Consider the following 17,708-nt stretch of genomic DNA (forward strand, 5'->3'; position numbering starts at 1 on the left):
AACAAGAGGACTCGCTCTGCATAGTGTAATGGTAGAGGTCTATGGTAATACTTTGGCATGAATAAAATCAATACATAAAGAGAAATAATTCAGTTGAAGCTTTTCAAAAATCTTATTTTTAGCCCTTTTTTAGCCTTGTCATTGCGTGTGTAGTCCTAGTAAAAATGTTTAGATTTGTTGGGTTTTTAAAATGCGTACAAGTGTTTCCTTCACTGAGCCAGAGCTGTGCTTTGTCTAATAAATAAATGACACTTGTGTGTGTGTGTGTCCTATTATCTTCCAGTGGGAGCTAGCATTTTTGTTAGGGGGCAGCAAAGGTCTGCAGCCATTGTGTTTACGTGTCTTGCCTCTTAGATTAACTGGTGATTTTAAATTGGACTTGTAGACATTAGTGTGGAGTCTCTTCTGTGTTGAAATTGAATTTGCTCAGAGTGAGACTTCCACCTTTAATCTTCACATCTGATCATACCCAGTCCTGCTTCCCACTCGTCTTGCTTTGCATTATTGTCTAAAGGGCCTTTGTTGTTAAAACAGAAACTAGGAAACCAAAAACCAGACAAAGTCAAGGCTGAGCACAAATAAAACAAATTAATCAAGTGACTTTAAACATGTGTAGGCCGTGATTCTTAATTTTAATAAAGCCACAGCACAGAAGTCAACTCACGAGTTATTTTATTACACTACATGTGACAGTAAACAGCAGGTATAAAAAAAACAAAACAAAAAAAACAAAACAAAACAAAACAAAGCTAACATGGTAATCAAAAACAACCTTACTCGGTCCAGCATGGGTAAACACCCAAACCATTACTGCTCTGTATCAAAATGCATGACTTGTTGGCACAAGAGAAACAAAAAAAAAAAAAAAAAAAAAAGAAAAAGTATAAAATACATGTTTGTATATATGACTGGTACATGATGGCAGACTGCTAACACGCAAAGAGTCAAGGCATGAGTACATTATGATTTACAGTTAAAATACTGTGCGTAAAGAATTACAAGACCTCTCATTTCTTTCTCCAAACTCCTACATGGTAAAAAAAATCTTCCGGCCCAAATCCTCGACAAGATAAAGTGGCTGTTGACAGCTTCAGGAAAAGAAATTGCAGTTCAAGTAGAAAAACACACAGCACCTTAGATATAAAACTGAATGATGAATGAAGATGTAGCCCCGCTATGATGTATTTCCATTACTAGTGTATGCAACAGAAGGGGTTAATCCAAAGGCCCCATGGGTAAGTGTCTTTTTTTTTTGTTTTGTTTAAGAGTTCCCTAGCATGGTCAGCCCACAGTCAGCTCCTGATTCTGGGCCGGCCTCCAGCCGAGCTAGCCGGCTCTGCTCCAAGGCGATAGCTTCGGCAGAATGTTTGCATTTCTCCGAGCCGCACTGACAGGTGAAATATTTGCTCTTAATGTCCCAAAACCGATCTCCGTAGTCAAACCTAAGGACCAATCAGAAGACAGACCATTAGAATAGATTTCCAGATAACAGAAAGAAAAGAGGGCTCAACTAAGCAGGAAATAAATTACACACAGTTGTGTTCAATTTAGTTCACATACACTTTTCATGGGCAAGTGTACAGTTATGGTAATTTAATTTCTTTTTTCATAATGTAAAAACAGTGAAGCTGGAGGATGAACACCAACTTTTTTCCACTCTATAAAAGTTAACGCGAGGGTTTCCGATGGTTAGGAACAAATGCAACTGCATGGCAGGATTGTAAACGGACCAAACTTGAGTCAGGAGATTAACTGAGATAATCCATCCGCAATAAGAGGTTAGTCATTAAAACACTGCAGCATGAGCTGGGATGTAGTTACATCGTAAGGTTTTAAAAACTGAGCTTTAAAATGATTAGTGTAATAAAAACCGAGAGAGGCCGACAGTGATCACTGACTGTTTTTAGGGGCTTGTTCAGATTACACGGAACAAGATACAAAGCATTAAAACATGTTTAAAAACAAAACAGCTTTAATAAACAGAGTAGTTTGGACCTGGAAGCTCATATGTGACAAAGTTCATATGTCATCACTTAAAGACCGGATACCAGGAGTTTCTGGTTCATGGCAGTTGGTTCCTGGTTATTCCAAACATCCTAAGAATTTTTTCTCACCTGAGGGTGACAGAGAGATCCACTGTACTTACGTACAGCACAGTTGTTTGAAAAGATGATCAAGTTATTCACAAGATGAAAACCTATAGATGAAAACCTAAGATGATCTGTCATAGCAGTTGTTCGAAACTGCTATGACAGCCATTCCCAGCTGATGTAAATCTACAATTATTCTTCTTGGATTAACCCAATTCTTGCCCATGATGAGTGCATGTAAACTCTTGACCACAACTTTAAGGTCCAACCAGGCACTTATGACTTCTTACCCCAGCTCCTGCCCACTGAGGATGTCTCTGGAGCTAAAGAAGGCAATGCGAGGAAATCGCAGGTCCTGATGGAGCATGAACACACGTACTGGGATGAGGTTTGGGTCACACAGGTGGTTGATGAAGCGGCTGATGTTGCCGTAATACCGGGCATCGATGCAATACACCTCCCCATCCTATACAGAAAAAAAGACAGTTGAGGAAATCATAGCAGACATTTATTTCTGCTATGGGCATATTTATTCCTATTAAATTAGTAAATACAATTTAAAATACTACAACTCAATCATAAATTCAAAGTACCACGATAAAAGTATCTTCATATTTTTAGAATCAGTGTCAACACAAGAAAGGGGGTTAAACCCTAACCTTCGAAACACAAGATTAAGACTTGGTCAATTATTTACTTCATAGTTTTTGATTAATAATTATACAGTTAATAAGCTGTGTGCCCCCTCTTTCCGTTTTCCCCACATGATGTCCATGTTTTGAAATACACAATTTAAGAAGGTTCACCTTGTTGTCCAGGTCAAACAGGTAGGAGTCGTCCTCTCTAACATCTGCTTCTGCATCTGAGATCAGCTCTCCAACATATCTGTGCAGAAAGAGGAAGGTAAGCTTCATTTTTTTAACCTCTAGCTTTTCACAGAAAAGCAGCCTAGTGTGTGCCAGCAGAGGGTTTTTTTTCCTCTTACTCGCAGATGAAGCTTCCCTGTGGAATGTCCTGCAGAGCTCGAACTCCCCAGCCCATCTTCTCTGTCCTGTACAGCTGCAAACGAACTCTGAGGAGGAAAGAGGGAAAAAAATAGGGTTAAGGGTGAAGTATCAAGCAGACACTCATCAACCGGGGGGGGGAAAGAAAAAAAGCCAGTGATGGCTATTTGCAGCACATGGCTGCCTCTGCACTGTTAAACATCTGTGACTGACTCAGGTGCAGAGTGATTAATAATTATTGCTTTACCATTGCTGCCCTCAGCAAGATGTAGAAAGATGGTCAGCAGGTTGTTGATTACTGCACAAGAGAAGAATCATTTCCCCCCCCCAATCAAAACTTTAGCAGTTGAGTTTATTTGTTAGAAATCTTTCCAGATGATATGAGGTTAAGATTATTCGGTGTCGGTTTGTAGTCTGACGTGTAATCTGGCTGAGATTTATGCATTTCTTTAATTGCTGATACTCACTTGATCCCTGCCTGGACCACCCTGTTCTTGCACGTTCGATAACAAGAGCAAGCCATGTTGCATTCGAAAATTAGTGGAGGTTCAATTTTGTTGAACTCCTGAAGCAGCCGTTGATCCTTGTAACAGAAAAAGAGGTGAAAAAAAATATGATAGAATAAGAATAACTCTGCCAATTTAACTTCATATGAAATCTGCTGCTAATGATTATGATGGTATTTTTTCCCCAGACAGTTTGTTACCTTGTCATACCAGCAGCGGATGCTGAGCTGTCCACAGAGGCAGTTGCTAGATGAGCAGTCATCAGTGCAACTACAGTGCTGAAGGGGGAGAAAAAAACAAAACAAGGAAAAATGAAGAATACGTTTTTCAAAATAAAAGTTCTGTTGTGTGGAGACAAAATGAAGTTACCTGTAAGTGTGTGATATTGCGGTCTATGTTCATTGCTGAAGTTTCACAGTTTTCTGAAACGTATTTGTAATCCGATGGACATCCTTCATCATCCACCGAATTCACGCAAGGGATTGGAACATTCTCGTAGCCCTGTGCGATGTCACTGACACACAAAGCAAAAAGCTTAATCTGCATGTTTCCCCACTGATCGACCATGGGAAGTCCCCTGGACCTAATCATAAATCACATCATTTAGCATACATGATGCACTCATGGCTCTTGATACCAAAACTAAAATGGTTTTGGGGCGTGAGCCTGGCATTGAGCTGCCAGATAAATGGTGGGTGTGCCTAGCATAGACTTAAGTACACAGTGTGATAGGTTTCAACTTATGCATAGTGGTCACTACAGTGACCATCAACACGGACACAAATGCTGTTTTCTTGCATTTGTGTCCGTGTTGATGGTATACTTGCACAGAAACCACTACATTGGACACTGATGTGTCAGTCGATACCCTGCTACCCACTGGTCAGCCAGTGGACATGTGTAAGTGGACATGTAAAAAACTATTTGGAAAGTACATGTTTAAAAAAATGAAGTCAAAAATCTTTTTTACATGCCTAAAGAGGAATAAAAATACTTAAGAAAAAAATCTGGATTGATGTTATCATAGTTCATGCATGAAAGGGTTAAATAGAGTCCAATTCTCAAAGTCTCATCTATTAAAAATATATTGCAACATACAGAACCAATGTGACAACATACCTCATTATGCAATCTGAGTCATGGATTTTTTATTTAGGGGTAGACTTAAGCAGGGATTTTTTTCATGTTTCTGTTAACATTTTAGAAAACCAAATAAAAGTGGAGCTTTCATCGCTGTATTTGGGGTTCCACTTCTTTGTAGTACCAAATACTAGCTCTTACATCCATCTTGGCAAGAAATTTTTTCCTTGAATTTGCACTGCTGATTATTTTCATGTAAACAACACATTATCGACCCAAAACACCTACCTGCAGATGATTCTTTCCGTCCGAAGCATGCGATTGGTTATTCCCCTTCGCAGTTTCCTGTTGATTTGGAGTGACACCCACACTGGTGTGTCAGTTCGCGCCAATGTAAGAGGTGTGTCTCCCTCCCTGTTCATGATGTCTATGTCTGCACCTCTGGACAGGAACAACCTGCACAAAACAAAAACCCAGAGAAAACAAGTTCATGTCCAACCAACTGTATCAAAATGTCTCCAATTTCCTTAAATGTGTTGATGGATAAAAGCAGATGTATATAAACTCACGTAACACATTCCAAGTAGCCCTCTCTGGCAGCGATGTGGAGTGGTGTGTCTCCGTGTACGTTAACAGAGGAGAGGGAGCAGCCGGCGTTCAACACCAGCTCTGCTATATCCACATTTCCTGCATACGCCGCCCAGTGGAGACAAACATTCAGCTCCTGATGGGAAAGACGTGACTGTTTAAAGTAAAAACCTGAAATATGTTCATACAACTGCATCCATGTGGTCTCTCACACCAATGAGCTAGGAAATTGTTTAACCACTTCATAATGCTTAAACATGTTTCCATTATCTAAGCTGTGGATGCACTCCTCCCTCCAAAGTCCTAATCTGAATTTAGGAAAATCCAATAACATTTAATATGGCTTAAAAGTGAGGCTAATGCCTAAAATTTGCATTCTTGCTAAAGCCAAGCAGGGAGCGACTCCACCTGCTTGCACAAAGACGTTGTATCGTGTACTTTTGCAGAGTTTATGGTAGAAATCTACCTTATCATTGATGGTGACGTCAGCTCCTCTGTTCAGCAGCGCTTTGATCACATTGACGTGTTTGTGCTCTGCGGCCCAGATGATTGGCGTCCAGCCCCCGCTGTCCTGAAACAAGCCCACAGGAAGAGTCGGGAGTGGACAACAGAGCGAATCATATGCCATGTAGAAGGTTGGTGGTTCAATCTCTGGCTATTTTACAAAGTCTAATCAAATCATTTCCTTGTCAGGAAAAGGCTGAAATTTTCATTGAAGAGGGAGAAAGTAAGTGATGGCAGACAAAAATGCTATCTTGCTCCTTTAAAATAGACATCCAGGATCTTGCTTTACCTGTGCATTCACATCAACCTGTCCCGTCTCCAGAAGCATGTTGACAGTCTCAAGGTTTCCCAGCTTGGCAGCATGGTGGAGGCCAGTATATCCATCCTCCTCCTGATGAACAATGATATATTAAAAAAATAAAATAAAATAAATAAATAAATAATAATCATTTATTTAAAAAAAAAAAATCCATATCCAGCAAACCTCTTATGGTTCACAGTTATTTTTTTGGAGACACTTACAACGTGATAGACGCAGGCGCCATTCTGGACCAGGTAGCGAGCCACCTCAATGTGATTGTTGATGATAGCCTCCAACAGAGGAGTCCTCAGGTCCTTGTCCTGGGCATCAACTTGAGCACCAGCCTGTCAGTGTGGAATCAAGTGTAATATTTAAATGAAATACTTTAATTTCGGCACATCCTAAAAGCAATGATGTGTGCCCATTTTCATTTTTAAATGGTTAATTGTTTGTGAAAATGCAGAGCTGAAAGGATCAGATGCAAACAGCATCATAAAATAAAAAAAAGGCTGTTCAGTGCAAGAGTTATCTTTATGTTTTGGGCCATTAATCAGAAAAAGCAACCATCTCTATGACTCATCTGGGATTCTTAAAAAGCATGCCAGCTTTTTCTTTTCATTGCTAAACTATACAAACTATACTAATTTTGAAATTTCAAAAGTAAGCTCTATTTGCAGCCTCATAGAAAACGAGTAAGGTCACATCCACAGATGAAAGAAGCAAAGACAAGTGTAACCAGGCGATTCATTTCTCACCTGTATCAGCATGTAGCAGACTTCCAGCAGACCTCTCTGAGCTGCAGCGTGAAGAGCGGAGCGCCTGTTCTGAGAGTCCGGCTGGTACGTTGGATCGATACCCTCCACTGGGACACACACACACACACTTAATAGATAACTAGTGGTCATGTGTTTGCTTTCTTTTCACTCTGAAGATTTCAGGGCAATAGTTTACATGTGATGTGATGGAGTAACAGCACTTCCGTGCCTGTTTATTTTCTTTAGTGTGTTCATATGTAACATTTTCTTTGATTGTGGAATTTAAACTGATCGTAAGCTGATTACATAATGAACTCTATCATGATGAATACCTATTAAAAGAACAGGCAACAACCATTTTTGTCAAAGTATACAAGTCGAAATATAAAGGAGCACAGTGGAAGCGCTGCAGTTTTCGCCACTCACTGAGCATGAGCAGGACTCTCTGCACCTCTCCTTGCTTGGCGGCAGGGTAGAGCTGACGAGGGTGGAACCTCAGTTTCTTCCTCCTGGCAAATGAAAAGCAGTAATTTACCAATTTGGCCACAAAACAACCAGCGATTTAGTTTTTCAGAGAAAGCCATTTGTAATTAGCCACTGTTTTTGGAAGATTTTGAGCAAACAGTGATGGAAGATGTTTATGTGGAAGATGTTTATGCCTGCATTTACAGCAATGTATCATCTTTCTGTGCAAGTTTAAAGCAGTTTTTACACACACTACAGCCCGATGTGTGAACAGAGCAGATAACAGAGTGGTGCATTTATCGTTAGCGAATACTACATTTGAGTTTGCACCTCTGTGAAATAAAGCCCAACCCCAAGTTCACTTGTGAAAACAGATTAAGAGATTTCAGAAGATGACAGGAATGCTCTGCTTGGGGAAAAAATATAAAAAGAGAGCTGTGTGTATATTTTAAGGAAACAAATGAAGCTCAAAAGCTGAAACTAAACCTGCTTCAGCCTGGTATTCAGCTCTTTAACCAGATGGAGCTGAAAATAATTCAACTTAAATCAAGTCTCCAACCTCTCTGTGTCCTGTGTGAGAATGGCTTTCTGCAGCGCCGCCCTACTGGGCCCAGGTGGAAGTGCACTTGGGCTGACTGGCTTCCCATTTGGCATGCAGAGCGAAGGTCCTACGCTGTCCACGCCCTCCTCTGCTGGGGGGACGGTGGTTGCAGTTGCAGCTGAGGCTACAGGTTGAGGAGGCTGCTGCTGCTCTACTGCAGGTGTTACCAAGCCGTGACTACGCATACGAGCACTGAAAAGACAGGAAAGTATGGAAGCAAAAAAAGAAAAAAACAAAAACAAAAACATTTTAAATTCTGACATTTCCCATGTCATTTAGCCTTACCTGACAGGTCTTTCAGGCATCTTCCCATCCTTCATCCCACCTGTGGAGGCTGTGAGAGAGGGTCCCGTGGGGACAGATGGTGGCAGAGACGGTGTGGTGGTGGAGGAAGCAGACATGGTGACGACTGTAGTTGCGGAGGCCGTGCCGAACGACCGGATAGTGACCTCCTGCGCCTCGGAGGCATCTTCGCCACAATGGGGACAGAAAAGCATGCCTCCGCCATTTGCTCTGCTGCGCCCGCCACCCAGCACCGTCACACACCCCCGGTGGAAACGGTGAGCTATGCGCTGGTCCGGGCAGCACTCAAGAAATGTGCCCTGAAAGAGGAGCATAAAGCAGATATGTAAAAAAAAAAAGAAAAAAGAAAAAAAAAAAGATATCAAAGAGGAAAAACAAGTCTACTGCACAGAATATACTGAGGCAGATGAAGAAAAGCATAAACAAGAAGAGAGAAGGAAGAAAAAGAGGACTAAGACCATTATCAGAGATGATATACAGGAGAACTGAGAAGGAGAAATAAGAACTAAGGAAATATCTAAAGTTCTGTAAACACTTCCTTTGGTTTCAGTTCACGTGTAAAACTCTACAGGAACAAACTTGAGCCACATTCTCGCAGGTTGTTGTGTAAGAAGATGCCAAAACCACATTCGATAGACACTCTAGAGTCTTCAAATATGAAAGCAGGTGGTTTTAACACTTACCGCTATACAGAAATATCCACAGCCGGGACAGCAGTGGTGTTTGACCATGTGTGAGCGATGGACGTCACAAAGCACCATCAGGGGAACCCGACTGGACGGCCTCATGGTCTCCCCCTTAATAGTCCGATTGGTGCAAGCTCGCAGCTGACAAACACAACAGGAGAAAAAAAAAAGAACTTAAATGAACTCCAGGATTTCTGAAACCTTTACTGAGTTAGATTAAATATTTTTAAGATGTTATTGCCATAAAAAATGACATCTACTGCATTTTACACAGTTTTACAGGCAGAGAATGAGAGAGAAAAAACTCTATGAACAATTATTAGGTCATATTTTTGTTTGCACTTCCCAGCTGTATAATAATAACTGTTAAAGAGAAAGTAATGTCTGAGCTGGATCCAGATGAAAAGCATATATTTGATCCTCCAAATTTTTTCCCACATCAAAGTTACCCTTGATCTTAAATCCAGCTTTCATCGGCTTTTCTTTTACCCCTACACACATAACGCGTGCATTTTCAGTACTGTCCTTGTACACAGCTCTACTGATTTATATCTCGCACTGCTATCATCGTGTACATAGGTTTGAGTTTTATACATTCCCTGAAATGCTCAGATTTTTTCTAAATTCTTCTTTATACTAAGGTGAGAGAGAAACAGTCTTTTGATTTTCCTGAATGCATCTGTACATGTAGTAAACTGAGAATTAAAAAAAATAAAAAGTCTTCCAATGTTGAATACTTTACCTCACACAGAGCTAAAGAAATCAATTAATACTGTATGTTATAAAACGAAAAGTAGCCACCTGCAGGGTAAACACAGAGAGCAAACACAGGGACAAACCTCTCCATCGATGCTCTCAGTGGCCATGCACGGTCTGCTGACACGGTGGCTGGTGCTGTCCACCCGAGGAGCCTCCATCCTGCAGCTGCACAGGGGGAGCTCTTCCAGCCGCTCCGTGTCTCCTGCATCACTTCCATCTGCAAAAGTGGAGGGGCAGGGTTTGACTTGTGATTTAACAGTTAACATTAAAGTCATCTAAACCTCAACTGTTACAGAAGACAATACTTAGGTTTGAAAAATATAATTGGGTGATTTTGGTGTTATCCAATATAAATCTTTTTTAAAGGAAATGAATTCCACTCTGTTAAGTAACTGTTCTACTGCTCTAATTTAACTGCTCAGTACAACCAAAGCAGTAGATTGCATCATTAAAGGTAAACACCACTTTATTGCCCATGTATAATCTACTTTAGAGTGACACATCCATCTTACACCTACCCGGATGAGGAGAAAGTGTCAGACTGTCAGCAGCAGCGATGTCCAGAGCACCCAAGGGAACCTCTGTGTACTCTGCAGACCTTCCTGTCAAGGACAAACCAAAAAAAACAAAAAACTGTAAGCACTAAAAGGAACTGGAACATGATGCTCTTCACTCATGCTACACAGCTTTTAATGCTTTACAACACTGAAATTTGAAAAAGCCATTTAGACCTTTTCTCACTGATCAGCAGAAAACATGTTTTCAGAGACACCTTTGGTTCTAATTACAGCTCTGAGTCTGCGGGTGGCATCTTTGCAAGTCTGGACACAGGATTCCTCTTCACAAGAGTGTTTAGGTCCTGTTTGAGGTGGCAGTGGTGTCCTTTAGAGCTTTTCTTTACATATATGTCCTGTTTGTGATGACGGCCTACTCTATGCATTATCTGACAGCTGTCTTAGATCATTTCTATGATCTTTTTAACTTTTCACTTAATGCCAATGTGTAACAAATGCGCAACACAAAATGTTTCTCTGGCTTTTTGCTTCATGTTCATTTTCACTAACCGACAGGTTGGCGGTTTTTCTCACAACTTTTCCAGTATGCAAATGTCCTTGGGCAAGATACTGACTAAATCCTTCCACGTGCATGCATTGATGTGTATTATAAACGACTAAAACCCTCTATGCATACAAAAGTGATGTATGAATGAGTGCGGCACATTGTTTTTAATTGTGACCAATTTGCTTTTTGTAAGAGCCTGGATTTTTCAAAATTTACTGTTAAAAAAAATTCTTATTTCAAGGAGCGTGTTTCAGGTTACCAATCTCTTTGACAGATAAGTGTGGTTCAGAGAGTAGGAAGTAGATGACATCACTCACCTCCCTCTGTCTCCACGACGTCAGCCGCGTTTCTCTCTTTGTCCTGATCGGACAGTGGCCATGAAGACTCTTCGCTCTCTCTGACCACTCTCTGTGTTTTAGGCTCTGAACTCTGCAAGTAAAAGACAAATAAAAAATAAACATCTGAATATAAAAATATAACATTTGTGAAATAGTGGTGTTTTTAAGTAGTGGCTGATTATTTTAAAACTCCAACTAAAGTTTGCATTTTTGAGGTTGTTAAAGTTTCAAGCTAAAAGACTAGTTTATACGAAGAGCAGCCAATCAGAAGAAAGCTGACTTAATAGGCGCTAGAACACCTTGCTGGTGGATAAAATGAAGAGCTGCATCCATGGATTCTCTTATAGTGTGCAAAATGACTATTACAGAGTCCAAGAACAAATATATGGGATTGAAAATAAGCATAATACATCTACCTTAAAAGTACAAATTCCTCAGTTTACAGACAAGACAGCAACTTTAAACATGAAGTAGTGTCTAATGGCACATATTGAGTGTGTCAGCATCTTCATGGTCCAACTCCTTAATAATGATCCCGCTGCAACTTATTGATGGCTTATTTGAGCTAAAGACATTTGTCACGACACGTACAGTGGCTTGCAAAAGTATTCGGCCCCCTTGAACTTTCTTGGTAGGTTTACAGTTGTGCCAAACTCCTTCCATTTCTGAATGATGGCTTGAACAGTGCTCCGTGGGATGTTCAAGGCTTGGGAAATCTTTTTGTAGCCTAAGCCTGCTTTAAATTTCTCAATAACTTTATCCCTGACCTGTCTGGTGTGTTCTTTGGACTTCATGGTGTTGTTGCTCCCAATATTCTCTTAGGCAACCTCTGAGGCCGTTACAGAGCAGCTGTATTTGTACTGACATTAGGTGCACTCTATTTAGTCATTAGCACTCATCAGACAATGTCTATGGACAACTGACTGCACTCAGACCAAAGCGGGCTGGATAGTTACGCACACACCCCACTTTTCAGTTATTTATTTGTAAAAAATGTTTGGAATCATGTATGATTTTCGTTCCACTTCTCACGTGTGCACCACTTTGTGTTGGTCTTTCACGTGGAATTCCAATAAAATTGATTCATGTTTGTGGCTGTAATGTGACAAAATGTGGGAAAGTTCAAGGGGGCTGAATACTTTTGCAAGCCACTGTAGATAACCCTGCATATCTAGAGTACATGCATGGCCATGCTGGCTAGAGTCACATGTACAGGTGTAAATACAGTAATGAAACAGGAAGTTAATAGAAAAATGAGGAAGGAAATATCTAACAAGAAAGCAAATATCAAGCCAAGAAGCTACTCACGTGATCCGAGGTGTTTACTGGCCTCTCTGTGTCTTTAGCTTGCTGTCTTGTTTCTTCTTCACCATCTTCAAACTGTAAAGCAAAAAAAAAAAAAAAGAAGCTTAGTTTACATTAGTTTAAAGTTTGGCTCATAAACACACTGTAGCAGTGTAATGTGGGTTTACTTTTGATGGCTTCAAACCTTTTCAGAATCTCGCCTGGACGGACTAGACATCTGAATTCTCTCGCCTACTTCCTCCGCGGACTTCCCCACGGAGCTGATGCTCTTTCCGGGTGCAATTTCAGACTCTGCTTTTTTATGGAATGAGCTTCCTTCCTGAAAGTAGGATGAGAGACAGATATGAAATGGACCACAAACAACTGTTATTTAAACCAAAAAAAAACCCCCCAAAACAAGTGTCTCACCTCAGTATGAGCGTTATCGGAAACATTTTCAGATCTCTCAGGTGTGCTGTCTGATAAAGGATCCAGCCTCCTCCTCTTTGCAACTTTAGAAGCAAAACAATGTGATACAAACCATTAGTTAGCTTAGTTTTAAAGTGAAGCAGTAGTTAATGCTCGTTTTACTCATTTACTGTGAGTTTAGACCTACTGACCAGGTTCAGAGTGAGAAGAAAGGCTGGCTGAGGATCCTGAAGGAGTCACAGATGCAACAGGTCCCTCAATTTGACTGATCTGAGGAGAAAAATTAGCCAGAGTGTTTGCAGGTATATTAATATCATTTTAAATGCAACTTAAGACCAAACTTGTGATGGAAGCAGAAACTGAAAGTACAAATATCCTTTTGATCCTTTCTGAGTTTAAGAACACTGTCCAGATATGCTTATCAATCTGGAAAGGAACAAAAATATAATTGTTTTCCTAAATGATATCCAATTTCCTCAAGTTTTAAACCCCGTTAACCACACAGCAGGGATTTCTCCACAGGCATTTAAATTCTTGACAGCTTTAGGTCAGTTTGAAAGGTTTAAAGTCATTTTTAAAACCCAATAATTTACAATAAGCACCTTTAACAACTGGTAGAAATCCAGATAATAAATCATGAAAACTCAAGAATCAAAAGAAATTTACCAAATATGATTCATACCAAATAGGAGTAGCTCCTCTCTCACCTGCCCTGGTGGAGGCCTGTTCATGGTCTTTCGCGCCCGATGGATCTTGGGTGGTGCAGGGGAAACAGATGGAGAAGAAGCAGCTGTTGTAGAGGAAGAAGAGGAGGAGGATGGAGGACCAGGTGGAAGGACAGATTTACTGCTACCAGGCCCTGAAACGCTCATCTTTGCTCGGCCAGGAGACAAAGTCGAGGACGTGGAAGGAGACGACGACAATGACGATGAGGTCGTCGAAAGAAGGGAATTTGCTGTGTAACCTGACAAATCAAAGCAAAAGGGATTATCTCCTCAGTTTGTAAACTAAGTCCGATTAAATCAATGAAATCAACTCAGAGAATTTCGACAGCATCTAACGCAACCTGAGCTCACCTGTAGCAGCAGGTTTGTTCTGGGGGGAGGCAGCAGGGGACCATTGTTCTCCTTCCTCTCTGACTGTGGAAGCATCTTTCCCGGGCTGCTGGGACGACAACAGTGATGACATAACACCCATGGGCTCCGTCTTGGTGGCAGCAGCAGATGAGGTGGAGGCTGCATTATCTGAGGAATATCCGGAGTGCAAAAATTTTAACGTTTATCAAGGAGAAATCATTTCTTGGGCATAATGCTACAATCTGACGCTTGATGGTAGTGTAATGATGTGCAGCATGTCATAAATCTCAAAACATCTCAGTCTGATTTCTTTAATATGACAATTCACTGTACTCATATGAGATCAAATGGCATTCACAGGCCATTTAATTGCAAACCAATACAATGTCTTTCAATATATTTCAAATATTAACATAATCTGCATAAACCAGCTGGTGATTTACCTTCCTTTGTTTGACTTGACCCAGCTAATGACTCCTCTGATGTTTTTGACTCGTCATTTTCATGGTGCTCCTGGTGGACAAAACAAGAAACAAGTGAAACGAGTAAAACTGATAATAGAACAGGCTCTTATTTCAATGATTTAATGAAATGATTGCAGTTCAACCATCTCGAAGATGGTAGAATAAATACACAAAGAAATTATATTGTATATTTGCATGCATGCAAAATATACAGTTGCTTGAAAAAGTATTGTCCCCCTTCCTTTATTTTTGTATGTCTGTTACACTTAAATGTTTTGTTGAAATTCAGCCACAATGAACCCCCTTTTTAATGTCTTGACACAGCATCTCAATTGGATTTAGCTACAGGACTTTGACAACCTTTTTCACACCAGTGTACATGTAAAAACATGCATTCTAGAGGTCTAAATGTGTATCCACTACACTCATTCTATCTCTGGCCTTATGGTAATATTTTTGGGCCCAGCAAGTTCTCTTGATAGAAACGCTTCCTACTGACAAACAACACAGGACCTCAACCAGGGGCAGCAGGACAAGGATATGAGGATACTGTGAGCATCACAGCATCACTCATCTCAAAAGTGTTGTGTCTGTTCTTTGGCACTGCAATCAAAACTGTCACAAATGTTATTTTAGGTAAAAAATAAAACCCACTACTTTCGGCCTTCACTTCTCCAAAATAAACCTGTCGGCCAATAGGTGAAATTTTCTGTTATGTTACATCAACTGCCGCCATGATTCAGTAATTCCATTGATGTTTTTTACACGACCCAAGAAAAACTCCTTACTCAAGCAGTGCACCAAATAGAAAAGTGAATTTAAAACGGGATTTTAACCTATGACTGCTTAAATTCTTTTGGTGTCCATGTCTCGTTGGTGCAAAATTTACTTAAAAAAAGCTCCTAACAAGCAACTACGAATAAAAACATATCCTAAAAACAGATCGAGGTGCGATACTTGCTATACAGAGGATTGCTACAAAGGTTTCTGGTCAATAAATATAAAACAGCAACAAAACATCATCTGGATAAGAGTAACCCTGCAGGTAACACAAAACTGTTACAGGCTAACATTGCTAGCAGTGCAGCCTAGGTTTCAATAAAAAAGCTTATTATAATCGACATGTAAAGTCAAGAGGAGCTTGGCAGTATGCAGTATCGGTAAGCTGGGGAGTTTAAAGGTAGACGAATAGACATAAATTCCTTTAGCATGCAGTTTTCAGCTGCAGTACGTTAGCTACCTTTGTCGTTGTCTCAGAAGCCGACATGTTTCCCAGTGACCGTCAACGTATGTGAGCGTGCTGCGTCACGGCCGGAGCCCCGCCCCTCAATGGATGGTGGGAGGGGGGTGGTGCCCATTAATTTTTTTAAAACTCGCTGATCAGAAATCAGCCTACGTGCTCTGGTTTTACGGCTGACCGCGAGGCGAAGTCGCTTGCGAAAACAGACTCAAAGTCAGCTTAGCGGCGAAATACGGGGCGGTTTGTGTTTGTTGTCACGAGGTATGCTTTCTACACCCCCCTCCGAAAAAAATAAAGGGGCCGAAAAGTAAACAGAAACCGAGGCAGAGGCTGGTGTCGTCTGGAGGAATGAACAGACAGCGCTCCCGTTCGGCTAGCATCTCCTCATTTAACAGTCGCTTCATTTAAAGAAACTCCGATTTGCTTTCTGGAGAGCCCGCAAGGCATTCAAGGAGAGGAGAGGCGAAGGTGAGCAGGCGACAAAGTTTGACAATAACTGAGGGGGTTTTGTTTGTTTGGCTGCCACTGGAGAGACGACACGAAAAGCGAGCTGTTAGTGAGTGGCTAACGTTAGCTAGCTGGACTGGAATGAAAAGAGGACAAAAACGTGTGTTATAGCCAGCTTATAATCACCTTTACTAGTTTATTATAGGCTCCACTACTGTTGAAACACATGAAACGGTAAGCTTTTTTTTAATATCCGCTTTTCAAGTTCAAATGTTAGCCAGTCTAACTTTTCAGCGTGGATATAATTAGTCTGTTTATATCACATCAGTTAGTGGATTACATTAATATAACATGTCACTAAAGTGAGCTAGCATTATATAATTTCGTCCCATAGGTCCTCTTAACCTTAGTTGGTGTTATACCACTATTTACAAACACTGATTTTTTAAATTGTCTTTGTCAGTTTGATTTGCGCCTACCATGGATCTTATTTTTTGTTGGCCACTAGAAGCATGTTTAATCTACATATTTATTGTGCTAATTGACCAGTTTTCATCCTTTATTTTGTCGTCATTATCTTGAGAGACAGTACTATGCAAAAGTCTTGAGCCACCCGTTATTTCTTTATAGGATCCAAGCTTTCTTGTCATTTATATTAAAGTGATCTTGAGCAATAGTACTCCAGGATGTTGTCTTCTGTTTTTTCACTCACTTTGTATCTGAATGCTCTGAAGTCAGAGCATGTTCCAGTCCACAAAAACTTTTTTTGTAACAAAATATCGATTTCTGCTGTCCCTGTATCGATACATTATTAGCAAACAAAATATCACGATACTACACAGTATCGATTTTTTTCCCCCACCCCTACTGTATAGACAAGGTATTACAAGTAAAAATAGGTGAGGTGTGATAAAGAAGTGATATTTGTTGGCTCTTGGTAGGAATGGTTATGAGGTCCATCATGGTGGAGTGAAAAAGCAGCTGTGGCTGTCCAGCACAAGATGGAGAGGGTGTGAAGGATTGGCCAATACTGACCATAACTGGGACAGTATCCTCCTTTCTGAAACCTCTGTCAGAGACTACACCCACAACATTACTGGCTTCAGTTTATTGAGTCTGTTGTTATCTGCTACTCTCTGTCTGCCGACAAACTTTTTTGCGGGTGTTTGTTAAGCCACTCAAGACTGACCTATGACTCATTCGAGCATTTAAAAAAGGCTCCTAACTTAAGGGATGAACCATTGTTGTCTCTACACATAACAGACAACTTAACAAAGAACCAATTTAAAATTTCATCTTGAGGCAGTTTGTTACCGGTGCCTGTTGCTTTAACACATAATTTATTCCTGTTTCTTTTTAGCCGAATCTATGAAAAGTACCAAAAATAACACTTTCAGAGATATGAAATTTTATTTTTGCATGAACTAGGTGATTCCTAACAAGTTACTAGCTGAAGACTTGGCATAGCTTGACTTGGTGTGCAGTGTGTCCTTAAAAATTGATTAAGCTAGACACAGAGGTCCAAAGAAGAAAAAAACGATCTACAGCTGTTGGACAGTATCTGAAAGTCCGACAAAGACCTGACAGGGTCGAGAGATGCATTTGCCCCCCCCAGTTGATTCATCTACTGTTCAGAAATTATATCAGTGGAAAAGTGGCTGTCAAAGAGCCATTAGTAAGCATGAAGTATTCCTGAAGACTACTTAAATAAATTACAAGAAAACCT

General features: G+C 40.5%; 2 protein-coding genes across 7 annotated transcripts in view; one reads left to right on the forward strand and one right to left on the reverse strand.

Annotated features, from left to right (window-relative positions):
- Positions 1-138: 138 nt before the first annotated feature.
- Positions 139-15,637, reverse strand: ehmt2 (euchromatic histone-lysine N-methyltransferase 2). Of its 2 annotated transcripts, none has more exons than XM_005936261.2 (28): positions 15,536-15,637; positions 14,275-14,344; positions 13,832-13,999; positions 13,463-13,719; positions 12,947-13,025; positions 12,756-12,838; positions 12,532-12,666; positions 12,351-12,422; positions 11,022-11,133; positions 10,161-10,244; positions 9,723-9,859; positions 8,881-9,024; positions 8,180-8,496; positions 7,853-8,086; positions 7,255-7,337; positions 6,829-6,935; positions 6,295-6,417; positions 6,062-6,163; positions 5,735-5,839; positions 5,250-5,422; positions 4,969-5,136; positions 3,970-4,114; positions 3,801-3,878; positions 3,562-3,677; positions 3,076-3,162; positions 2,897-2,975; positions 2,381-2,556; positions 139-1,442 (listed from the first exon to the last, which is right to left on the reverse strand). In XM_005936261.2, the coding sequence occupies exons 1-28, from the start codon at positions 15,560-15,562 to the stop codon at positions 1,262-1,264; spliced, it is 3,642 nt and encodes a 1,213-aa protein (XP_005936323.1). In that variant the 5' UTR covers positions 15,563-15,637; the 3' UTR covers positions 139-1,261. The 2 variants fall into 2 exon arrangements, with proteins under 2 accessions (XP_005936323.1, XP_005936324.1); XM_005936262.2 differs by having other exon boundaries at positions 141-1,442; positions 5,250-5,404.
- Positions 15,638-15,652: 15 nt separating this feature from the next.
- Positions 15,653-17,708, forward strand: part of LOC102288814 (zinc finger and BTB domain-containing protein 12) — a 9,421-nt gene continuing 7,365 nt past the window's right edge. For 3 of the 5 annotated variants that reach the window (XM_042226200.1, XM_014338073.2, XM_005936264.3), the window contains exon 1: positions 15,682-16,003. The gene's annotated coding sequence lies outside the window, so the exon portion shown is untranslated. Of the gene's footprint in view, positions 16,217-17,708 lie in introns of all 5 variants that reach the window. The other 2 variants (XM_005936263.3, XM_005936265.3) reach the window with 2 other exon arrangements.

The sequence above is a fragment of the Haplochromis burtoni genome, unplaced genomic scaffold (genome assembly GCF_018398535.1).
Source record: "Haplochromis burtoni strain Fernald_Lab_line unplaced genomic scaffold, NCSU_Asbu1 Contig_200, whole genome shotgun sequence".
Taxonomy (NCBI): domain Eukaryota; kingdom Metazoa; phylum Chordata; class Actinopteri; order Cichliformes; family Cichlidae; genus Haplochromis; species Haplochromis burtoni.